The 24,294-nt window shown below is 53.4% G+C and overlaps 8 protein-coding genes across 8 annotated transcripts; 4 read left to right on the forward strand and 4 right to left on the reverse strand.

Annotated features, from left to right (window-relative positions):
• Nucleotides 1–151: 151 nt before the first annotated feature.
• On the reverse strand, nucleotides 152–2,902 carry CABS01_05415 (fungal specific transcription factor domain-containing protein; the record flags this gene model as incomplete). Its single annotated transcript, XM_060538785.1, has 9 exons — nucleotides 152–241; nucleotides 297–454; nucleotides 515–1,333; nucleotides 1,381–1,576; nucleotides 1,635–1,913; nucleotides 1,967–1,998; nucleotides 2,057–2,285; nucleotides 2,342–2,738; nucleotides 2,805–2,902. 9 exons carry the CDS (start codon nucleotides 2,900–2,902, stop codon nucleotides 152–154), a joined length of 2,298 nt encoding a protein of 765 aa, XP_060405047.1.
• Nucleotides 2,903–4,516: 1,614 nt separating this feature from the next.
• On the forward strand, nucleotides 4,517–5,471 carry CABS01_05416 (uncharacterized protein; the record flags this gene model as incomplete). The annotated part of the gene is made up of 2 exons (XM_060538786.1): nucleotides 4,517–4,894; nucleotides 4,968–5,471. 2 exons carry the CDS (start codon nucleotides 4,517–4,519, stop codon nucleotides 5,469–5,471), a joined length of 882 nt encoding a protein of 293 aa, XP_060405048.1.
• A 1,109-nt stretch (nucleotides 5,472–6,580) lies between these two features.
• On the forward strand, nucleotides 6,581–10,018 carry CABS01_05417 (uncharacterized protein; the record flags this gene model as incomplete). The annotated part of the gene is made up of 3 exons (XM_060538787.1): nucleotides 6,581–6,615; nucleotides 6,674–9,311; nucleotides 9,374–10,018. The coding sequence occupies 3 exons, from the start codon at nucleotides 6,581–6,583 to the stop codon at nucleotides 10,016–10,018; spliced, it is 3,318 nt and encodes a 1,105-aa protein (XP_060405049.1).
• Nucleotides 10,019–10,648: 630 nt separating this feature from the next.
• Nucleotides 10,649–16,784, reverse strand: CABS01_05418 (uncharacterized protein; the record flags this gene model as incomplete). The annotated part of the gene is made up of 4 exons (XM_060538788.1): nucleotides 10,649–12,078; nucleotides 12,128–12,198; nucleotides 12,671–16,607; nucleotides 16,778–16,784. The coding sequence occupies 4 exons, from the start codon at nucleotides 16,782–16,784 to the stop codon at nucleotides 10,649–10,651; spliced, it is 5,445 nt and encodes a 1,814-aa protein (XP_060405050.1).
• A 1,298-nt stretch (nucleotides 16,785–18,082) lies between these two features.
• Nucleotides 18,083–18,265, reverse strand: CABS01_05419 (uncharacterized protein; the record flags this gene model as incomplete). The annotated part of the gene is made up of 1 exon (XM_060538789.1): nucleotides 18,083–18,265. One exon carries the CDS (start codon nucleotides 18,263–18,265, stop codon nucleotides 18,083–18,085), a length of 183 nt encoding a protein of 60 aa, XP_060405051.1.
• Nucleotides 18,266–20,598: 2,333 nt separating this feature from the next.
• On the reverse strand, nucleotides 20,599–21,175 carry CABS01_05420 (uncharacterized protein; the record flags this gene model as incomplete). Its single annotated transcript, XM_060538790.1, has 3 exons — nucleotides 20,599–20,720; nucleotides 20,774–20,922; nucleotides 21,165–21,175. 3 exons carry the CDS (start codon nucleotides 21,173–21,175, stop codon nucleotides 20,599–20,601), a joined length of 282 nt encoding a protein of 93 aa, XP_060405052.1.
• Nucleotides 21,176–21,353: 178 nt separating this feature from the next.
• CABS01_05421 (uncharacterized protein) lies at nucleotides 21,354–21,650 on the forward strand (the record flags this gene model as incomplete). Its single annotated transcript, XM_060538791.1, has 1 exon — nucleotides 21,354–21,650. The coding sequence occupies one exon, from the start codon at nucleotides 21,354–21,356 to the stop codon at nucleotides 21,648–21,650; it is 297 nt and encodes a 98-aa protein (XP_060405053.1).
• A 757-nt stretch (nucleotides 21,651–22,407) lies between these two features.
• CABS01_05422 (major facilitator superfamily transporter) lies at nucleotides 22,408–24,078 on the forward strand (the record flags this gene model as incomplete). The annotated part of the gene is made up of 4 exons (XM_060538792.1): nucleotides 22,408–22,729; nucleotides 22,782–22,815; nucleotides 22,865–23,447; nucleotides 23,521–24,078. The coding sequence occupies 4 exons, from the start codon at nucleotides 22,408–22,410 to the stop codon at nucleotides 24,076–24,078; spliced, it is 1,497 nt and encodes a 498-aa protein (XP_060405054.1).
• Nucleotides 24,079–24,294: the final 216 nt, after the last annotated feature.

Raw genomic sequence — 24,294 nt, forward strand, 5'->3', positions numbered from 1 at the left:
TTCTGCGTTAAATTCATTTCTCGTACATCGTCTAATATATATTACGCAGCGTCCCCTGTGTCGGGTTTGGGGTTGGCGATAACACCATAGCGGTGGCACAATCACCCATTCAACCTGGTTGAGCAGGATCCCACCTTACCTCGTGTACTTCCTACCCGTTGAGAGAGTCTGTGAAGCTCTTCAGCCAGGGCAAATCGATTGTGTCGACGTTTGGATCTTGGACCTTGGTATCCCAGACACTCTGCAAGAATTGTTAGCACCATTCACGTACGTCGTCTTCCACAAATTGAACGAACCCAGTCCAAGGTCATGGCCGTGTCCACTCCCGTCATAGGAATGGGGATGGACTCTGACGAACTCGCGGTGGGCATGAATCCCCACCGAGCAGGTCCGTCTTGTTCCATCCATGCAGGTTCCACGGGTTGCTGAGGCATGTACCCAGGTATAACGGGATCTATGCGGGTTCAGGGTTAGCTGAGGGGTACGTGAAGACGATGTCCATGGGGGCACCCACTGCATGCGAGTTGATAAGACGGGCGCAGTCCCATGTCGGAACCAAGCACTCCGTCCGAGCTAACGGTCTCTGGAGTGCTCTCGTAATGGTCTCCAGTCGACAAGCTAAGCATACGAGACAAGATCTTGAAAGCCCTAACGGCTTCACTGGAATCTTTCCGGTTGGACTTCCAAATATCTCTAGACGCCTGAAGAATGGAAAGGAGAGGCTCCTTGTCAATGTGTATCCCAGTCGTGTTGCGACCTTCGGGGCGTAGAAGGTGAGACAACTCCAGGCAGAGCATCATATCCGCAAGGAGAAAGTCGTGAGTGCTCAGGCTGGAGACGAACCAGCGCTCGCGTGATAGACGACCTCCAGGCTTATACTCCTCGTTGACGTTGAACTGAATTTCCAAAATTTTGGTAGCCGCATTGATGCAGGCGAATCTGGAGTGCGCGAATCGGATATCCTTGCGTCCAAGCGTGAAGTACCGGCGGTGGAGGACGATGCGGGCTTTCAGGTACATGAGCTCTATCCAGAGTCGTTGCATGATCAAATCGACAGTGTCTTCGACGGAGAGAGTGAATGATCGATCTCGCAAGACGGGAGGGATTTCTTCATGGGCCCTTTCCAGCCGCTCATCCAGCCGTAGGACTTCTCCGTAGTCGGGACTGCTGCGACTTGCCATGCGCGAGACAATATCGCTAAATACCACCACAAGTCTGGATTTCACAATCGTGTACATCACTGGCGTCCGCTCGACCTCGGTCATCGGACGCTCAGGGGGTAGCTTGACTGTAGTCTCGTCGAAATCCCTATCGTGGAGGTTGCGAGGTAGACCTACGTACATTAGATTTCAGAAACCACATAGGGAAGAAAAATCAAACCTGTGTCGAAGTATTGAGACTGCACGTTAGAGGGAAGTCCGAATTGGAAGGCTATGAGCACGTCGATTTCGATTACGATTGTCCAGAGGCGCTTGCGCATCTCGCCTTCAAAGACCGACATGCCCTTGAAATGGCTTGGGTCTCTATGCATTCCTGAATGCATTGCCAAGCGAACGATGATGGACATGAGGATTGCCTATTTCGCGTCAGTTCTGCGGGAATTCGTCCTTTGAGCGGAGACCTTCATGGCATACCGTGCTCTGCTGTGCATCGGCTAGTCGGAGATACTCTGATCCAAAGTACAGCATCATCGTTTCGACCTTGTACTTCCCAGGGGTCGTGTAGTTGTCTAGGGCTAGACACCGCGCACAGTGACTGCGGAAAATGTCGGCAACGTAAGTTGCAGGCCCCAAGTCGCCAGGGACTGCTTCGTCTGCCCTCAGACAGAAGAAGGCAGCATGGTTGATCATGGCGAATAAGAGTGCAAGCCAAGTTAAGGAGAATCGACTTTGGTCTTCCCAAAATTCATGAAACTAGAATACGTGAGCGTCTACGCAATAGTTGAGTGTGATCGGTCAACCCTTACCTCTTTCCAGAAAGTAGGCACATGGAACATACCTATGCGGGGGATGCCGAGTCAGTAAAATACGTATACAGTTGAACTCTGAAGACATACACCAAGCAGGTTCTTTTCCCTCAAAAAATCGTTCAATCAACCTAGTCGTGATATTCCTTGGCGGCAGCAGTGCCATGAGAGTAGTCATGTTGGCCGTTGGGAATGCCCCTGAAAGAAGAAACGGCACGGTAGGTTTCGAGGCAGCACTGCTGGCGGGTATGTCTTCAGGCTCTTCGGCGTCACATACTACATATTTCTTGGTTTTGAAATGCGTAGTGAGCCTGGTGATCTTGGGAGAAATCAGTACAATCATGGCTTAGCTCCTCAATGCTTTTCTAAACTCACGTCGTCGAGAATAGCTTCCCAGTTGGCAGCATCCACATACCGCACCCTGTCCACCATCGGGCCCGCAGTCGTCGGCTCCGTGATTCCCATCAGGCTGGGGGTTTCAGTCCCGCTGGAAGATTGTTTGGCGCTGACGCTAGACGCGCTAGATTCCGAGATCGGGTTTCGAGACATCTCGACCTCTCGACTCCGCATTTGGCCCAGCTCCTCGGTCAGACGGTGCAGCTTGGCTTGCAAAGCCGCCATTTCGGCAGACTGCGGTGTCTGATGGCGGAGGGCGGCATGTTCAGAGCTCGCACCAGGCCCTCCTCTGATCAGATATGGCACGATCACGCAGGAGCTCGCAAGGCCCCGCTTCTCGCACTGGTCGCAAGGATCTCCGCGGTTGCACTTGCGCCTGAGAAACACGCGAGGCTGTCAGATGCAGTCCAAGGCTGTTCAGGCCGCCCATGGGCAAACTCACTTCTTCTCGCGACATATGGTGCAAGAGTACCTGACACGGCTGCGCTTCTTGGAACCCTCGTAATCGGTCGGGTCAGCGCCCGTCGCCTCGGTAGCCATTGGAGGGTATCCGTAAATTGGATCCTTTCGACATCCGAGCTTGGTGTAGCTGACTCGTTTTCCTGTGGCTTACGACTGCGAAAGTGGAATTCGGCATCAAATCTTCCAAAAACCAAACTCGGCTGGGCGTAAGGCGGAAAAAGTCGACTGGTTCATTGACGAAAGTGATCTTTTGATCAATCACGTTTCCAGGCGATTGCCGCCAACGACGACTCCCCAATGGACATGCACGCTGGGGTCCTGTCATGTTAACGTAAGCAGGCCTGGCCATACGGCGTTCGCTGTCAGGCTCGATGGAGACGATGCAAAGGCCCAGAAGCAACTAACATTTAATTAGCGACAAATCCATCTGCCATGCATAATGGATACAAACACAAGCCCTGGTCTGTCGACGACTTGCCAAATCATGGCGAAAGAGGCCACAATAGGCCTTGGCAAAATTGCCGTTCCATCCTCCAGATCGCAAGCACAACTTGAGGCTTGCTATTCCTCAAATTTTCGAGGAGCAAACAACGTCGCTAAAGCCACCTTGAAAATTGGAAATAGCAGACAGAAACCTAGGTACTGCACATCATGTTGAAACAAGCTGGTTCTGGTCGATATCAAGTTTATGGAACCAAGTCAAGGTCGCCAGAATATCTGGATCGTGGAGGGGGGGCGGATGGTCTTTATATAACGATGTCCCGGGTGAACTCGAGGGTCACACGTCTATTTAAACTGTGTAGGTATCCCATTCCCTCGGGACCGGAACATTTCCAGAAGAAGGTGAACCGTCTGACGGCATGCACGTCTGGTGTAACCACGTTGGCGTATACGCGAGCGTGTTGACTGGTCAAGGGGCGAAATCCGGAGTTAGAAGGCCGGAGTTGTGGTTTCTGGCACAAGATGATGGCAGATTAAGCCGGTCGGCCAGCTCGACAAGGGTCCTTGGCATGCAAGCGGTGGCATTCTCATACTGTTGGAGCTAACTTCCAACAACATCAGTCTGTGACCACGCACTGCTAATTGGATGGTTTGGATGGACTGACCCGCCTGTTGGCTGGTTTGTCGAATATGTGAGCCTTGATGCTGCAAGGGAGGACATGGATTCTTTGAAACATATGGAGAAAATTTTGCTTGGTATTTAACCTCGTTGGCGCACTGCGTTTGCTGTGATCCAATTGATATTCTCGTTCAAGAGCACGCCGCCACGGTGAGAGCGACTCAACTCGCTGTATGGCGCACGTACCACCCTCGGTGAAGGTGCCTGCCGGCCACCTGCCTAGCATTTCAAGCTTTCGTAGCTCTTTCCGCGGGGTAGGTACGGATACCTACGGAATATTATGTATTAGGCAGGAAGATCCGACTCTAACCCCACTTCCCTGCACAGCGAGGTACCCGCTTCTACGTGGATACTCAGTTTGATTCGTCCAATAAGACGCTGTCACTCAAAATGACGTACAGAGGAAGGAGGCAACCACCAACGCAATCCTCCGCCAAAAGTCACCGTTATCGTCGCATCGCGGGCACACCATTCTCAACTCAAAACCGACGACCGTGACGACTTCCACTCTGACTGCCGTTGTCTCCCATCTTCGCAAGCACGACGGGCAGCGAAGACCGTATATCGCACAAATGTCCGAGTCGCAGCGCTCCGCGTGGTCATCCCGCGCCGACCTTCTCCTACGCCCTGTCGAGCGTCCGGTGGGGTACCTGAAGCGTGCCAGCATCGCGGCCTGGTTTCCCATCCGCGGCATCTGGTACTTTTTGCGGAACAAGGAATTCTACCCGCTATTCCTTAGCCGCCTCCTACCACTATCCATCATATCATTTCTCGTTTACTTCATCCTCTTTACATTTGCCTTCCTCCCACAGTTTGCACTTCTGGCCATCTTCCACGGATGGGGCGCCTGGGTCAATGCGGTAGTCCTTGTGCTCGGAGAGGGTCTCGTGGTGATCCAGGGTCTCTTTGAGGGATTCTTCGTCGATGAGTGTCGAGTAGATGTCTTTGATGTGAGTTGAATCTGTCGTAGTCTTTGATCTTTGGTGTTTTCTTCGGTTTTATGGTACTAATCGTTCCCCCAAGGCCACCCTGATCAAAGAGTCGCAAACAGACCTCGTGGCTCCCCACCGGATCCTCTTCCCCGATGCTCCCACCGCGGTCAAGATGCTCGGCAAGCCGACGACCCCTGCCGCCTTCACCCCATGGTCTATAATCCAGATCATCGAGCTGATAGTCTTCTTGCCCCTCAACTTTGTCCCGGTTGTTGGCACCCCTGCTTTCATCATCATCACGGGTACGAGACTGGGCAAGCTGGCGCACTACAGATGGTTTCACTTGCGAGGGTTGAGCAAGAAGGAAGCCAAGAACGAAATTCGGGCGAGGACGTGGGAATACGTATGGTTTGGCACGGTCGCCATGATTTTGGAGCTGATCCCTGTACTGTCTTTCTTCTTTTTGTTGACTACTTCGGCTGGGGCTGGACTCTGGGCGGCACGGATTGAAGATGAGAAGAAGAAGCGAGCCGTGGACGCTCTCATCGGAGAGCCCCTGCCGCCCCCGCCCCCCTACGAGGATGATCCGGTCTAGGAACATGGTTAGAAGGATTTGGAGCACCAGAATATATTTTGGGATCGATCGAGCAAGTAAGCAGGTCGGCAAGTGAATACGTTAATTCGCTTAAAAAGTCCTCGGATCTATTATCGTACCGGCATGCCTCCATCACGCCAGACATGAGCACCACCATTAGCTCGTACACTCTTTCTTTATGCCCTGGGAAGTAATTTCTTGAGCCCTTTCTGCTTACATTTTGCACCCAACGTACCTTCCCTTGGCCCCAGCTTGCCGTGAAATGATGGCGTGATCATCTGCCACCCATACTTCCCGTCTCGTGGCCTGACGTGGAAGGTGCTCTCTCGCCCAAGTTGCTGTACCGCAAGATACCGCGTCGAAGGAAGGTAGGCAGCCGAACGGCCTCGTGCTCCTGCCTCCTACCCACCTAACCTCCTTCTTTTCTCCCTTCTAGAATCTCATGGCAACATGTCATATGGGTGACCGAGTACGTACTGGACTTCAAGGTACAATGCCTAAGTCCCGGGAAGAACATCAGGAAGGAGCCAGCCCAGTGCCTCGGAACTGGGAGCACTCGAAGGTGCGCATACCAGAGCAACGGTTGGGTCCACGAGGACTTATGCTGGGCTACATTTTCTCGTATACTCTTTGAATATATGATAGGAGAGCAAGCGGTTGTTTGGAGAGCACGTTTTGATGTTGACCGCATGAAACCGGGGCTTTCTCAGTGAAGCAAGACAAGTATTACTCTTCGCGATGCTACCGACACCTTCCTTCCTCTGTTGCAAAGTACATCGTACGTTGGGTTGCGTCATCGGCCACAGCTGGTTCCAGGACCTTAAAAGGAGGAAAGAGAGGACGATGACTTCCTTCCCACGATCCAGCTCTACAGAATTCTCTCCTGTTCTTCCCCGTCCTACTTAATCCCCCAAAGACCCCCCATTTCTGCTCTCTTCTTCCTCTCCTCTTCATCCTCTCTCTCATCTCTTTCGCCCCAATCCTTTTCCCTCTGCGTTGTCATTGTCTGTCTTGTTTGCGTCGTTCTTTGCGTATTCAATCCAATCAGCGTACCCTACGTATTCTACGTGTTCTCCTACACCTAGATCCGGCACGTCCGATTGCCCAAGATGCGGGCTTCCCTCTTTGCCATGGCGGCCATGGTGTAAGTTTTTTCTTGCTCTCCAGTCCCATTCGAGTTTGAAGCTGACAATACATCTCAGTGCTGGCACTTATGCCCAGCCAACATGTCCCGCGGCGGCGACCACCACGGTCTTCATCACGGTTGACTCCAACAACGACCCTGGTCCCTCGATTGCCGTTCAGACTGTCACTGCAACCGTTCCGTTCCCTGCCCCTTCCCCTTGGTCTCCTGCCCAGTCTGGTTCCCCCGGTCTTCCGGCCACTCTCACTGTCACCATTGACAGCTACGATCCCCCTCCTGGAGGATCTCAGTTCACCGGGCCCAAGCCTTGGGAGTCTTCCCCTGCTACAGGCGCTCCTGTCACTGTTGTCACTGCCACTGTCTACTCCCCGGGTTCTGGCGACCCCAATGGTGGTTCCCCTGGTTTCCCTGGTTCTCCCGCATCCCCTGGTAACTCCGGCCCCGGTGGCCAAGGAACGACAACCGTTACGCTTCCTGGCCCTCCTGGCTTTCCTTGGAACCCTTCTCAATCTGCCACTACCGACTGCCCGTTTGCTACTGGTGACCCCAATGGCTCTGGCAGCAACACCGCGGGTGTCACTGTGATCACCACGACGCTGTACAGGACAGACACCAATCCAGGTCAAGCTACACCCGCCGCGGACTCGGTTGTTGCAACCTTCACAGTCACATTCCCACAGCCTGCCGAAACTGGGTCGGTTCCTGGCTCTGCTGTAACGGACGGTGCTGTCGATCCTGCGTCTGGCGAGCTGTTCACTTACACCCTGACTGCACCGGCTGCCACTGGGCCTGCCGTCACCAACACTCCTTCTGGCCCCGACAACGGCAATGGGGGCTCTGTCACAGACTTCACTACCACCCTCTACCGGACTCGTCCTGACTCTGGTCAAGGAACGCCTGTCGTCGACACACTTGTCACCTGCTTCACTGTCACTTTCCCTTCTGCAATCGGCACTGGACCAGTCCCTGGAGTCCCTGCAGCTTCAACCCCCGCTCCTGGAAGCCCTGGCAGCGGCGGCTCTGTTGGTACCACGACTCGCTACGTTCCCACCATGGTTCCTGGTCCAGATGGTTCCTTGAGCTACTCCATCCAAACCGTTGTATCGACTTACACAGTTCCCACTCCCGGTTCTCCCTCAACAGGAGGCTCAGGTGTCACAACTGTCTATGTTCCTGCTAGCCCAGCTGGCGCCACCACTGTGGTTGTCCCTGCCAATCCTGCGGGCGGTTCAGCCGGAGGACCTTCCACTGTTGTCACCACAACTCTGTACGCTTCTCAGCCAACCATTGGCAATGGAAACCAACCTACTGATTCTTCGGACCCGGGCAACATTGTCGTGTTCACCTTGACAGTTCCTCAGTCTCCTGCCGGGGGTGCCTCAACTTACACCACGATTCTTCCAAGCATCCCGGGAGATGATGGTTCTACTGGCCCCAGCTCTGTCTCTGTTTCCACTGCTACGATTGTCCTGACGTTGCCAACGCCTCCTACAACCCCCGGAGATACCACTCCTCCTACAATCCCCGGCGGCTACAGTGACCCTGTAATCCCTGGTGCACCTGGAAATCCTTCGACTAGTGTTCCCGGCTCAGGCACTCCCGGCTCAGGCACTCCTGGCTCCGGCACTCCTGGCTCCGGCACTCCTGGCTCTGGCACTCCTGGCTCTGGTGTTCCTGGCTCCGGGACTCCTGGCGCTGGTGCTCCTGGCTCTGGTGCTCCTGGCTCTGGTGCTCCTGGCATTCCAGTCACAATCACAGTTCCCGCAGGTGGTGTTAGCCCTACGGACACCAACGGTCTTCCTGGTGGTGGGATCCCCATTACACTCACGATTCCCGCAGGCGGTGTTTTCCCGACAGATACGAATGGCCTTCCCGGCGGCTACACTGATCCGGCTGAGACTGGCGTCCCCCCCTTTGGCGGTCTGCCTGGACCACAGATCACTGTCACTGTTGCTCAAGGAGCTCCTAATGGAGGCGTCCCAACCACTGTTGCTGGCGCGCCAACTTCAGTCATTGGTAGCTACTCTGTCCCTGTCGACCCTGCAACTGCTGCTGTCGGCTCCCAGAACTCGCCTACTGTCATCACTCTCTGGCCGGCGCCATCGACGGTTGACAATGCTCTTCCTGGCGCTGCAACCTCGACTTCATGCACCAGCTCCGAGTCCACCACGTCCACGACTGTGCTCACTACCAGTTTCATCAACGTCGTCGCCGATGAGACCACCACGTACACGTTCCCTTACGAGTCTCTTGTCACAAAGGTCGATACAATTGTCGCATCTGCCTCGGACGTAGCTGTCACTGGCGGCGCTGTCACTGGTGGCGTTGTCACTGGCGGTGCTACTGGCTCTCCCGTTGTCTCTACCATCATTGGCGTTTCCACCATTCTTGGAGTCTCTACCATTGCTGGTGTCTCCACGGTCGGTGGCCCTGCCGTAACCGCATCCACGGCCGAAGCCCCCGCTGTCACCGTCTCTCCTGCCGTCATTCCTTCAGTGTCTACTTGGCAGAGTGTCGTCGTTCAGAGCTCTGTGGTACAAGTTTTCACCACTGGAGTCTTCACCTCTCTTGTTCAGCCTGGCGGGGTTCAGAGGCGTTATGTCAACACAACTGCAACATCCAGCACACCCACACTGACACCTGTTGCGACACCCATCTGTACCGGCACCACAGAGGTTGGCAATCAGGTTCTCGATGTAAGTCGCTCCGCTACCGCTGACTCAAAATCTCACTCATCTGCTGATTCTTACCCGCGCAGTTTGATGACGTCTCGTCTGGCCCGCTTTTCAACCCTTACCACCGGTTCTGGTTCTCCAAGGGCTTCCTTGTTGGTCCTCCTCCGCTGATGCCCTTCCTGCCCTCCTCTGGCGGTCGTCTCGTGGAGTTTGTGCCCCCAATTCTGTCAAACACCTCTTCAGATGACGTCTCCGGCGACACTGCGCAGATCGGCATGGGAAAGCTGGCGTCTTCTCCTTGCTTCCAATTTGACTTCTTCGGCATGAACCTAGGTTGCCACTCCGACTCTGCGGTTCCCAACCAGCTTTGTGTCTTCACTTTCACTGGATACAGATGGGATGCGACCAACGCCACCGAGACAGAAGCTGTCAGCCAGAAAGCTTGGGTCAACGCTTGCGACCAGCCTTCCGGCTGCCCACTTACGCCTTTCTCAGCTGTCGATTTCACCGATCTCAGCTCCATCCTGATCACTCTGCAAGTCGATGGTAAGCCTCAGGTTTGGTGGTCTGATGACATCCGCGTCGGCTGGAGCAAGAATGATTGCGCGACCGCCAATTGCCGACAGCAGTTCCAGCCTGAAAACATCCAGCTCCACGCAGGTCCTTTCTTCTACTGGACCAGCTCAGGCCTGAGGGTCCTGTCTTCGTCCAGAATCAACCGGGGTTGAGTTTATAGGGACACATGATGATTACAAGAATGATTGCAACAATGGTGGATTGAGAACTATTGTGTTGCCACACGATTTGATCCGAATTTCTTGGGCGGCTCATTGCGAGTCGGGATGTGTGCTGAGATGACCATGGGAGAAAGGACCACCTACACCTATGTATGCTATTGCTAGTATTCTACATGAATGATTTTTGGAGGTCTCAACCATTGTTACAGTCTCATCTCGCTTTTCTTGTATTGGCTAATATGCAGCGAAGACTGCCTGCATGCTACAACGTGTGAACTTGGAGTGGTGATGTGCAACGTGACGGAGCACTTGCAACGCCATTCCCGTAATTGATAGGGCGACGTCACTGTAGGTTCTCACAAACGACAAAGTCTAAGGATGTCTTGAGGCTGTGCTTAGAGGCAAGTAAGGCAGCGATTGAATATTTATTCATAGAAAATGAGGACTAAGAATGCACAACAGATCCGGAAACTAAAGTGTAGGCTGACGGACAACACAGCAAGATCACCAGTGTGACAGTCTATTGTAAGAAGGACCATCATCACGGGCGTCCATGGAGCAAGACAATCAGCAAGTGAAAGCCTTTACACAGGACACTTTTTTCCATGAATTTACTTTACTTCAGAATCCCATTGTTCCGATGCCGCGCGCAAGTGCGTCAATCTCCACCGCATGCCTCACGCCTTCCGCCGAAGAGTGATCCCGGCCGCCGATCGGAGCGTTGCACTCCGGGCACACCGTCTGCTGCATCGCCATACCACACTCTCCAATAGTGAAGGGGTGTCCGTTGCGGCATGTGTACCAGTGCCCTGTTCCCGAGAACTCCTTGCTCATGGCTGCGTAGACGGCTCGCATTTCGTCAGTGGAAACTTCGCTGTAGAAGACTCCGTCGTGGAGCATGCGCCTCGCGGTCTCGACTTCGGAGGCCATCGTGGCTGCGGACGGATTTGCTTTGATGATCTTCTCAGCTTTCAAAAGGTGGTCCTCGCCGAGCTTGATCATACTTTCTTTCGTGGATGAGTTTTCTGCTTTAGGTGCCTCTGGTGCGTCAGTCGTCGGCTTAGCATCGTCAGGCGGTGCAAAGTAACAAAACATGGCGAGGCAGATGTGGCCTTCAACTTGCAGCCGGGAATAATTTCTCATTCGTGCAGTCTCAATCAGTCGCTGGCAGTCCTTGATGTATGGCATGGGATCAATGCTGGCGGACTTGGCACCGTCGCTGTCGTTGTCGGTCATGTTGCGGCATAGACTGATATAGTCAGAGACCAGGAGAAGATCACACCGTAGCGAGAGCGTCATGGCGTCCAGCATTCCACCCATTTGGATTGCCGACTCGTCAAATGAGTAGTCGCTGGTTTGCCGCCGCTTGTTTACGTGCCAGACCAAGTGTGCCACGCGCTGATACGGCTGCTCTTCTTTCCTTACTGACCCGAGAAAATTGGCGATCTGATTTCGGAGCGTCTTGAGTACCGCGTGCCTGGTATTTCCAGTGAGCTTGAAGAGATGGGTCATTTGTTGCTGCCGAGATCCTCTGAGAGCAAATGCCGACTGGGGCATGGGAAACCCCAACTGCGTGCTAGGAAAGCTGAATTTATTCTTCTCCATCTTCTGCAGGTTGTCTTGTGCAGCGAAAAACGCGTCTGTCAACTTCTGCTTGACGCTGTGGGCCCAGCTGATGAACTTCCTCGTCGACTCATCAAGAAGACCACGTCGAACGATTCTCCCATATCTGGATATGTTTCTTAGAGACCCTCGGCAGTCGGGGCACACTTTGATGTTAGTCACCGAGAATGGGTGGGACCCCGATTTGACGGCCGTCGGCACTCCTTCAGGCGAGACCTCGTAAAGATCCCGGAGACCCATCTGTCCGTCCATGGTCGTGTAAGTGTAGAAGTGGCCGCAGTCTGGGAAGATGCAGGGCTCCTCGTCCAGGTCCACTGAACCGTAGTCATCCATGAGGATGAGATCGACCACCCTATTCTTGATGTCATCCGCGGCGCATGTCTGGCAATACTTCTCGACTGGACAACGTTCACCGCAGACAGAGGGGCCTTGGCACTGTCAACACGTTCTCACTTGACCAGAAGAAAAATAACTTACATTGATGTCCGCACTTCAATACCTCGGTACACCGCTTGGTGCAGGGAATCCAATCGCAAGGAGCGGCGCAACTATCATCGCAAGTCAGCAAACATTGAAAAGTTCCATAATCACAACGTGGCATGTACTCACGGCATAGTGCACTTTGAATGTGGGCACGAGGATGGACACGCCTCCTCTGCGCATGGCGCGCAAGGCTCGTGGCATTTCTTGCCACACTTTGAGTGCGCGCATTGGTTTTGGCATGGAGATGGACACGGAGGGCAAACCTCATCGCTATGGCAAGCTGCTCGACAAGAGTGGCTGCAGGATGTGTAGGATCTACCACAGGTCTGTCGACAAGCTTTGTGATCCTCCTCGACCACCTTACCATCTTTTCTAACGCGACATGCCGAGCATAGCGACTTACATGCGTGACCGCAAGGCCGCCGAAAGCCACACTCGCTCCTGCAAGGATAGCTGTCCCTGGTAACGTTTACATGGCAGGACACCTTGACAGCGTGAGCACATCCCGGCACTACTTTGTCGACTTGCACGACACACTGGATTAAAGACGGGTCTTGAGCTTTCCAGCAAGCGACCGTGTCAAGAGTGTGACCGCAAGGGAGCTTCAGGCCGACGCCGCGCAGCACCTCTGTGCAAAGCTTGTCGCAAGGCTCTCCGCAGCGTCGGCGGCATGGGTGGTCGCAATTCACCTGCGGCCTGGCACAGTCCTCGAGACATTTGATGGCGTTGTGGAGGTGGTCGGAGTGGCAAGGGCCAGTACAGGCGTGGCCGCATGCGAGCCGACGGTCACACCGGAGTTTGCACCCACCATCCGGAGAAAATCGAAGGAAATCTTCGGGCTGTGACACAAAGCTCTTGTTCTGAAGGTGTCGCGGGCATTGTAGTTCCAACCTGTTGCCGAAGTTGCCACCGTTCTGAAGGATTTCCGTGACTTGCGCCCACATCGGGACATGGCTCGAGGTATGTGAATTGCCAATGATGTACATGCCGTGCTTAGCCCGAGACAGCAGAACATTGATGCGATTGGAAGTACTGAGGAATCCACACCTGTTGTCGTTGTTGCTGCGGACAAGTGAGATAATGACAACGTTGGCCTCCTCGCCTTGAAAATTGTCGACCGTTGCGGCTCGAACACCGCTCAGAGCATTTGTTTTCGCGGCTTGTCCCACGTTCGTGAAGCTGCCTTGGGCAGCAGAAGCAGGTTCCATCTCAGCAAGATCGTCCATATCCCGGTCGTTGATGACGATCTGCATGACGGAGCTGAGCTTCTGTCGTAGCTTGTTCAGTTGTCCTAGATAAGGTGTCAAGACGGCAATTTCCCCAGATTTGTATACACCCTGCCTTAACAGATGGGATACAAGCGCCGAGACAAGCTCAATCTCAAAATTGTTGGAGTATGACGTCTCAACAGAGTCCTGATCAGACTTTCCCCCCGATTCTGGGCTTTCGTGGTGAAGCCAGAACAGCCTCCGAGCCAGGCCTGGGATCTCGGGGTAGTCTTGCACGTTTTCAGAGTCTGACAAAGATGGGTACAATGTTGATCGTACTAGTTCCGCTATCGATGGGTGCATCCGACGTTGCGTATCGAGGACACTGAACGGGATGCTCGGTACGTTTGGAGGTGGTTGGACAAGTCTCTCGAAGAGCGATACATCTAGGGAGTATTTGACGCCAGCCGGGTTTGCCCGCTGGAGTCTCCAGTCTTGTATCTGAGGGCGTAGCTGAAGATGGTCCCCGATCAGAATGGCGTGCTCAACAGTCGGCAGGAGCGCGGTCAAAAGATGGGCTTCCAAAACTTCGCCCGCTTCCTCGCACACAAGAACCTTGCCGTGCACCCGTCGAAGAAGGTCAAGATTGGTGGCGAGACCGGTGGTTGTAACACCAATGATGTTCGCTTCTTGAAGACAACGCAGATCAATGGAGCTCCTGATTTTGTTGTTGTTCTCTTTGTGTTCCTGGTAAACCTTGTGCATGTTCGACAGCGAATCAATCTCTCCTCTCAACACTTCATCAAGCCATTCTTGGTAGAGCAGGATACGTTCCTGATGGTAGAGGTCGGCTAGCTTCAATTGGCGCAAGCGCCGAAGTGGGCGCGTCGTATTGGTAGGCGCGCCGCCAGCGAGCCACTTCTTGAATACATTGCCGCGTGAGTAGTCTACAGTCTGCCATCTCTCTTTTTCATCATCAAAGTTGGGCAAGGTTGGCCCCATCAGCTCTTCGTGTTGGGCAGGATAGTGTTGGGCAAGGTGAAGACGAATCTTTTCGTTGTCTCTGCTGAAGATGAAATCCGAAAGCGTACCGCGAATCTGTTCTGTGTCGCCGTCCACAGTCTCGACAGATTTGTAAAGAGCCCGACTTTCGGCAGCCGTGCGGGTCATGTCTCGAGCCACCGCTCTCAAATTTACAGGAGCCAACCTGTCGGACTTTGATCGGGAGCCAATGCGAATAATATTCTGGACACCACCATCCAAAAGATGCTCCAACAACTGGTCCAAAGCATGGTTGGTGTAGCAAACGCACATGATGGGCCCCAGCTTTGCCTTCGATTTGTTGGCAAGCAAGACTTTGATGAGCGCTTCTCCGGTATAGCTCTTCCCTGTACCCGGGGGACCTTGAATCAGGGCGAAGGATCTTCTGAGTGAATTGAGAATGGCCTCGGATTGAGTCTTATCAAGACTGGAGTGCCTGCTTAGACGCGATGGATTGATCGCATCGCCGGGAGTGTATGAAAGTTCCCTGCCATCAGTCGACAGGCAGCTGAGATTGAAAGAGAAATCAGGTCGCCTGGAGTAGAGTGGGGGAGGATTATCCGCTGTTCGACTCCCAGCACGAAGCGTTAGGAGGTCTTGGAAAGGGAGATCCAGGGTCTTTGACATGTTTTGCAATGCCTTCAACGGAGGGGTGAAAGAAGCCAGTAGGATAGACGGGAATTCGAGAAGACGACGATGCTGGCGGACGATCTGCATGGTCTTGAACCACCTGAGAGATCTCTTGATTTCGTCGATTCCTGTGTCGACGACATGTAGATGTACGTATGCGTGGTTTTCATCGTCTAGCAGACTGTAGCGCGGTGCATCGCTCTTATCCTCCCCTTGGTTGTTTCCTTGACCCTGCTGGGTCTCATCTTTGGGAGTTCTGATGGTCGACTTTGAGACCTGGAAGAAGAAAATACCACCCACTTCATCAACAATACAAACAAGAGCTCCATCCATGAGTTTCTTTCCTGCCCACCAAGTGCCGCGTTGCAATTTGTCTAAACCTCTTGTCGGTCGGGGTTGGTCAATCTGGATAATGAACTCAAGACCTGACCATCTGTCGAAGGTCATGTCAACAGCAAAGGCGTTGTCGTAGGCAACAACTCGTGTCCGAACATCTCGCACCTTGGCATTTGACTCCACGGTTGTGCGAATGGCGCTTCGTAAATCATGGAGTGTATCCTCGCGCAACAGGCGGAAATGCCGATCTAGCAAACCTCGCAGGCCTTGCAAGTGGTGCTGTGCAGGGTTGGCGACCGGCAAGTATTCATCTCGAGAAGACATGATTTCTTGGTGGGTAGGCATGAGCTTGATATCCGAAATATCCTGGTGGTCATTGTCGTGGCGCTCGCGGCGTTTGGAAAGTTTTCCAGGCAAATCCTGGCTGAGAGTGAATTCGGCCACGGCACCAGAAGAAGCCGAGATATGGACAGTGTCGACCAGAGTTTGGCCGATACCCAGGCGACGGTAAACATAGTCGAGATGCCTTGTTGCTTGCAGGGTATGGAAGTCGCTATCTTTGTTGCCGAAAACATCTAATCGCAGCTTGATTCCTTCGACAATGGGGTGAAAGAGGGCATTGACAATATTCAAGGTGCTGGTGTTGATAACCTTGGCCAAGACGCCGCACGATAGAGCAAGTGCTTCCATGGCAGAAACAGGCGTGTCTTCGAAAGGCAACTCGTACCAATGATCAACGACATCGAAGACAAAGTTGAAGAGGGTTTTCAGGCGTGTGGCGTCAACTCCCAAGAGCAATCGATAGAGCACAGCCGTTTCCTGTTCGAGAACCACCGAGTCTACGACAGTCGGGTGGAGCAAGACTCGGAACAGGGGCGAAATACGCGATTCCCAGAGAAGAGCTTTGGCCTCGGGCGTTCTAGCTGAAGCGGCTCCCTCAATGACATCTCTGACGAGCGGCAGCCGACCATCAGCGGCCATCTCCTTGACGACCTCTTGCGCCAGGCTCACATCTTGTTCCACCAGACTGATAGCAGTACGGAAGAAGTTCGACGTAGTATCGTCCCAGAGAAGCGACACCTGTCTCGGCTGAGGTCGAAGTCGTTTCCACTGGAACAGCCGCTCACGCTCCGGGTTACGGGCTCGGCTCGGGGCATTGGCGATCCGGCCATCAAGTCGTCCGACATTCGCTGGTGAGTCGTCGGGTGACGGATTGCTAATTCGCCACTGACCTTGTTCTCCACGGCCGGGCTCGTTGCCTGTATCATGAGAGAATCTGCACCTTGGGCCATAGCCACAGGTTCCAGTCCTCAGGTAATAGGAGCATGGGCCGTTTGTAGACGAAGCCGGTCCTGGGCGATTCCTAGCGCACGATGGACGTTAGCTTCGAGACGACGAGTAATAGATCGAGGCGATTGCCATGACTCACCTGCCATTTTTCCACATCTTTAGGCGCTTGGTAGAGTGATTACCGTCGAGATATTTGGCTATGATTGGTGTCGAGCATTCGCTCCAGAGTGTCCAAGGGCTGAAGTGATCCAGAAGGACAGGTCGGCAGAAGGGGCATTATCGGGTGCGAGAGAAGCCTCGTTTTTATGAGGGACCGACTCTAGGACATGGTTCAGCTAGCTTCTGCGTAGTCTCATTCATCAATTAGACAAAGCCGTGGATGGCATTTCCAGCAGAAGGAAGGACCATGCAGCAGTTTCAAGAAGGCTCTCTGCGTAAGGGCCCAGGCACCAACCGAACAGAGGCTAGAAAATTGATTGGCCATGTCGGACGTATGATGCTGGGGGTTTCGTGGTTCTTGTCCGTCGCAGGGCTTACGAGTCGTCGTTGGACGAGCTTTGCATCGCGTGTTGATAGGAGAGTGGTAATGGTGTTGTGGGCACCCTGCAGCGAAGAAGCGGGAGGCCGTCAACGCCAAAGTATGCGGCTGCTCCCGCGACGAATAGGAGAGCGATGCGGGCTGGGGTCCCAAGACAACCGTCAAAGGTAAACGGCATGCCAAGGAGAAGTCAGCCCAACGGCCTCTTGATTGGCCTCGTCTGCCTGGCAGATGCTGGGGCTGAGGTGGTCGGGAAATCGGCCTCCAGGTGACCGGAATGACGGGATGTGGAATGAAAAAGTTGAAAAATACTGTGACAGAACCTTTCGGTGGATTGAGTGAAAGTCTCGCGATACAAGTCGGGCTTGTAGTCGTTCAAGGTAAGGTGAAGTTAGGTGAGGTGAGGTGAAGTGAGGTGAGGTTGGAGTTGCACCGGCGTGCCGTGCGGGGCGTGACAAATGCTTACCACTGCGAGTGCTTTCCAAATTCAACGACAGCCAGGTACCCTAGAAGACCACCTGCCGTGTTTGGTTCCACCTGAACCACGATTATGTCAACAGAGTCTCCAGGGCAAAAAGAACAAAAAAAGGTCAACATTCAGATCAGACAAGCTTGAACACGCACCAGATACCACAATTGTCTTGCATTATCCCTCAGGGCGAGTGTAGGGCTCGGGGCACAAAGTCGCAGGATGTCCCTCGTCAGCCCAATGCTTGAGGTTTTTGCATGTGCAAACAACATACGTCCACTCGGGGTTGCGACCTTTGTCCAGGATCGGCATCTCAAACTCAAACAAGTCTCCGTCCTTCGCCTTAGCCTTACCGCCTCTCGCATCGCCAAGTATGCAGCGGCTGTAAAGTTAAACCGAGAAACTGAGAAAACAGCTAGCTATCAGCCTCTGCGAACTCAAACCAGTACGAGGTCTGCCATCGGGAGGAATCTGAATGACGCCGACTTACACACGTGTATGTCACCCACAACAGGGCCCTGCTGCCGGTACGCCAAGTAGGCCATCTGAATTCCCTTCCAGCCATCGATAGAAAGCCAGATGTACGTGAGACTGGAGTTGTCAGCGGACTCATGATCCATCTTGTTCCCCTGCTCACCCGCGAGGCGAGGCGCGTCGGCTGCTTCAGGGGCCAGAGAGGACAGCAACTCCTTGCGAGTCCAGTATACCACTAAACCCACGTTCGCGCGTCCAACACGTCGGAGCTTGGCGATATCCCACTGGCTGGTAACTTCCTGCTTGGCGTCGACGAGGTTGCGGTCGGGAAGCCCGTCAAATTTGATCTGGTAGTTGCCCCCCGGGAAGTCGGATCCTTTAGATGACGGAAATTAGAACAGGGCGCCTTCCATTTCTTCTCCTCTATAACTAGTTCAAAAGGGACTCGAGGATATAGTTAGCATAAAGCCTGCCTTTTATCTTCAGTCTTCGGCCAGACGAGCTTTTGCATGTCCTGAAAGGGAGTCTATACCTAGGTTACGCTCAAGGCCGCAAGATCAACCTTAGGGAAACCTAGAAACAACGAGACCCAAAAAGAGTTCACCCCCCGGTGCTGAACTGGGGGCTACATCTCTTGGTGCTCATGCTGGGATTCGAACTCGGGTACTCGTATGCGCTAAACCTGTCGTCGAGTAGGCTGGTTGGCGTTGATAATTATGTCGGACCATCAACCACTCCACCACCCAGCCAGTTTGACCTGACCCATCGACCTAGACGGGCGCCTGCTGGCTGGTGACGGGAACAATGTTGAGAGTGTATATAAGGGCTTCGTTGGTGGCAGCCTTGTGGAGACGTGAGGTGAGGTGTGGAAGGTGCGGCAAGGCTACAGCCACCACCTCGCATCTCCCTCACTGTGCAGTCACGTGGAGGAATCATCCGCTCACATGGCACTCCTGGGATGAACACAGGGATTGCCTGGGAAAGCCCCGGGGGACCCCTTAAGGGGTCGATAGGAACTGGATGTTTGGGTATACACGTCCCGCCACCGTCACATGGGTATGAAGGCACATTGATACTTGCGAAAGTCATTCTGTTCTATCTACTCTATCCATTTCTAACACATCCAGAATGAACTTAGTTACCTCTGCGGTGAGTTTCTTCATGGCCGTCGAACGAGATGCGCGTCATTACTTTGTTAGTTTCAAGGCCGCTAGAACAATCTAGCGAGTGACAGATTAGGAGTAACATATTAGGAGTCAAGTAGTCTTAAAAGCCTCTCTTATATTATAATATCAACTTATTTAACGCGGTAGTTTATTATAAATGCCTTTAAATCTTTAGGTAGTACCGTGAGTTATAGAGTACTTGCAATTAATAAGAGAGTTAGATAATAAATTAACATAGGATTTATTAATATTATTTTAATATCCTCTGTTTTCTTTTACGTAAGGATATTCGCTAACGGATATACAAAAAACGAAGCACAACAGGAGGGGTAAAAATAATAAATATAGTAAGACTAGGGTTAATAATAGAAAGAGTTACAATAGAGCTAGAGCATAAAGCGGCGAAGGACTAAATTACCTACTTAAGAGAAGATGGGCTAAAGACTTTAGAATCAGATTTCAAAACTGGCTCCTGGTCATATTATCAAACCTATATAACGGTATAATTGAAACCCACCCCAGAACATAGCTAACGGACCTCATTAGACAGCGTTTTAATCATGGCCTACTGTCGCTATACCTAGCTAGTAAAGTCGGTAAAAGCCTTGGCTAGATCGTCTCGGAGAAGGCGGATGGCGTTATCCTGGTCATGGCCCGTGGTAAATGTGGTGGGGTTGTTCATGCTGCCGTCCCTGGTTGATTTTGTAATCTTGATTGAGAATGCTTGCAGAGAAAGAAACGCCAAGGCGATGGTAGTGAGGTGGTTGGAGAGGAAGAGGAAAAGGGGACGAGATAGGGGAAAGATGGGGTTTATGCAAGGCTATCAGAGGCCGTTCGTGCCGGCTCCACGGTCTTCCAAAGGATAATCCAACTCAGGGCTAAAGGTTCTCTCTGATCTTCATAATACTCTCCAGATTTATCGTGATGACTATCGGAATCGAATGCGCAAGCATACAAGTCGTGGCGCAGTTATATCTTCAAGCATACTAAATTCTTATTGGTGCCAAAAGCCCACGACTCTGTTCGGCTAAAAAACTGAAAAAGACCAAAAAGAAACGCTCGTTCATTCCTTTGCCCGCGCACAATATATAATTGTTTAGGGGCCGGGGGGGGGGGGGGGGGGGGGTGGCCGGCCGCCGGGGGGGGGGGGGGGGGGTGTGGCTCAGGTTTCTGAAAGGGGCGCCGCCACCCCCCAAACACCGTGGGGGGGGGGTTGGGGGGTGGGTGGGGCGGGGGAGGGTGGGTGGGGGGGGGGGGGGGGGGGGGGGGGGGGGGGGGGGGGTTACTCGACCGCCAGGAGCGGGAGTTGTCGTCTATGTCATGACTTCAGTAAGGAGCCCGGCAATCCGCTCAAACGCTTGGTGCATGAGCTTGGGGTATGCGACCTTGTCCGACTCCATTCCAAGGTTCGTGGCGAGCTGGCGAATGTCGCGTTCTGTATAGTATTAGTACCGAGCACTAGGCATCTGAGTCAAACATGTTACATACCGTCCATCGACCAAAAGTCGCCCAGAGTGGCTGGAAACCCCTCTACGTCAAGGAGATTGTCGGGGTCGATCTGTGGGAGGAACCGTGTGTTATCGCTAGTGATTTCGGCTCTCTTGGCGTTCTTAAGGCGTCGAGTTGCGTTCACGACCCTGGTGTGAGTCAGCGAAATGGGTTAGAAGCGTGTACCTTGAGTAACTTATAGAACGGTATGTTCTAACCCTGACCTATTCTTCAACGTCCGAGCCTTTGTGTATATTCTGTCAGAAATACATAGAGGATGAACTACCAAGGATAAGGAAGATTAGAAGAGGAATGGCAGTAGAAGTGGAGGCAGTGGTGAAAGTATAGGTAAAGATGCTATAGTGTTAAGCGCGAGCTCGTTTTTACTAACAGTGTCTGCATCTTCATTGAACCGGGGTTGTGGTCAAGAAGAGGCGGTCGATTGGGGAGAAATGTCGAAGGTCCTGACGTCAGATCTGGGCGATATGAAGTTAGACTCTCTTATTTTCCCAGATCGGGGGGTGAATGTTGTGGTGAGTTGTAAGTTCTCCGTGTGAAGCCGTAGAGTCGAAGTCGCCAAATGTGGCTGGGCACCGGATTTTGTCCGCGTGTACACCGGGCTGTGGCTGATGCCAACGGCACACCTTCACCTCCACCTCCAGGACAGGGCAGGCCAGGAAGCTTCTCTCTTCCATCCACGCACTCTATCAACTATTTCGCCAACAGAGCAGCCCTGTTCCCTGCTGCCTCTCACATCAAGAATCTCGATAAATCATTATCCATCACGTTTCGTTTGGGGCCCATCTCCGAAGTTGAAGATGCCTCAGAGCGGTCCAGCTCCGATCAGCAAGCAGCCAGAGCCGGAACCGGCCGGTAACAAGCGTTGATCTCGATGGGGCCACCAAAGCAGCCAGGCCGTTTCGCCGATTTTATCCCACCTTACCCACACTAGCGGGCGGATTGACGTCCCGATGTCTTTATTCGATATGTTCAGCAGCTCGCCTACGCCTCCCCGAGCCCCCCGGGCAATGATTTCCAGTCGCAGTCGCATTCACAATCGCAAACAAGTGCAAACCGCATACCCATACGTACGGACAATAGGGAGTGATACTCGACAATTCTCTTTGACAGCTGCAAAAGGGGCTTGTCAACTCGTCTCCACCCACTTTACCGCCCCCCGGATTGCGTGTGTTTCAAAGTGGATTGCTTTCCTTGTTCTCCAACACCCGGCCAGAATGCAGCTTGCCCGCGGCCGGGGTCGGCGCCGGGGGTGGGTAGTCATTTAGGTGTGATCGATAGTGTCGCTTCAGCGCCGCCATGACTCGAGCAAACAGCGTCGCTTTCCAAGTATTAAGGGCCTAGGGTGGGCGCGCTTGAGGCTTTGGCGCCGTTGAAACAGTTTTGCTTCTGCGACGACACCCCTACTGATCTCTTCATTCTTCATGTTTCTTGAGCACTTCTGTTTGCGTCGGCTATTGATTGCTTAGCAGGACTTCTATGGATTCGGCAACTGAAGCATGACGACATTGCGAAAGCTTGTACAAGAAGCCGCTTAAGTTATCGAGATCGGAGCGATACCCGTGTCTCGGCATTGCGATTGGCGCGCTTCTCCGGAATAGGGCAAAAGGGAAATCATGAGCTCTTCCCCTCCTCACATCGCCTATGATGTCGAAAAGTCAGGGCCACAGCAGACGATGGAGTCGCGCCCTCATGACGACGATAATGCTCGCATGAAGGAAGCCGTACACAGCGACGAAAAGGCGCTGCCGTCGTCTTCATCGGACGACGACCCGCCGGGAATCGTGGCGCAGGACACGGACCCGGACACGGATGCTGGGCACGGGGCCGGCGCCGAGGCCAGCGGGATCGTGGGCCGGGTGCTCAGTCGGGCCACGTCCAGGTCCAGTATTGTACAAGGCCCGCCTCCTGACGGGGGCGTCACCGCATGGATGGCGAGTGAGTTGCTGCGTGCCATGAACCCTAAGCTCACGAGGCTAACTTCCACCAGTCTTCAGCGCCCATCTGGTCATTATGAATACCTGGTGAGTCCGCCATAAGCTGTGTACATCCAGCCAAACTAACAAATCGCAGGGGCATCGTCAACTCATTCGGCGTCTTCCAATCCTACTACACCACTCTTCTCGGCCGCCCGCCGTCAGACATAGCCTGGATCGGCTCTTTCGAGGTTTTCCTCCTCTTCTTCATCAGCACCTTCAGCGGCCGCCTCACAGACGCAGGCTACTTTCGCCACCTGTTCATCGCCGGTTTCCTCTTCGTGTTCCTCGGCATGTTCGCAACCTCCTTCTGCTCGCAGTACTGGCAATTATTCCTCTCGCAGGGTATCTGCCTAGGCCTCGGCAACGGCTTGCTCTTCTGTCCCGCCCTGTCGACGGCGTCCACCTATTTCGACAAGAAGAGGGCACTCGCGCTGGGGTTCGTGTCGATTGGCAGCTCGACGGGCGGGTTGATCTATCCTAGCATGGTGAGGCAGCTGCTTCCAAGTATTGGGTTCGGGTGGACCATCCGTGCTATCGCGTTCGTGCAGGCCGGCACGCTGATCATCAGCTTCATCTTCCTGAAGCCGAGAGTCAAGCCCAGGAAAGCCGGGAGCATCGTCGAGTGGGCTGCTTTCAAAGAGTTGGAGTACACTTTCTACGCCATTGGGTCCTTCCTAGTAAGCTGTCTCGAATAACCTCCCCTTCAACTCGGTATCAGTCTCCCAGGGCCCCATACTCACCCTTTCACAGAATTACTTAGGCGTCTTCTTCACATTCTACTACCTAGCCTCCTACACCCGCGACATCATAGGCCTCTCCTACAACGCCTCCCTCAACCTCCTCCTCGTCCTCAACGGCGTCGGCGTACCAGGCCGCATCCTCCCCGGCTACATCGCCGACCGCGTCGGCTCCATAAACACCCTCATCCCCATGTCCCTCGCCTCCGGCATCCTCATGTACTGCTGGGTAGCCGTCTCCTCGACAGCAGGTCTCTACGTCTGGACCCCATTTTACGGCCTCGTCGCCAGCGCGATCCAGAGCCTGTTCCCTTCGGCACTGAGCCAGCTGACGAGCGATCCGAGGAAGCAGGGGACGCGGATGGGTATGACGTTTACGATTGTGAGTTTTGCAGTGTTGACGGGTCCGCCGATTGCTGGGGCGATTATTCAGGCTGAGGGGGGGAGGTATGTGGGTGCGCAGGTGTATGCGGGGTCTTGTTTGCTTGCTGGTATGTGTTTTTGGTGTGCGGCGAAGATGGTGAAGACGAGGAGGGCCGGGATGGGGTTGAAGATTTGGGTCAAGGTTTGATGAAGTGATGCTCGTCTGCGGCTGGTTGGGAGCCTTTTCATGTGTTTTCCTAAACGTTCTCTTTCGTGTTACAAAGGTTGGATGTACAGAGTATGGTGTGAGGTTGATGATACGACTAGAACCGTCCTAGTCATTTAATGTAATCATTCAAAAATGCCTTGCAGTGATCAAGATAAGTTGCCGTGTTCTATTAATCCTGACAAACCCAAGCTGGTC

This window comes from Colletotrichum abscissum (genome assembly GCF_030869225.1).
Source record: "Colletotrichum abscissum strain IMI 504890 chromosome Unknown Scaffold_11.1, whole genome shotgun sequence".
NCBI classification, from domain to species: Eukaryota; Fungi; Ascomycota; class Sordariomycetes; order Glomerellales; family Glomerellaceae; genus Colletotrichum; species Colletotrichum abscissum.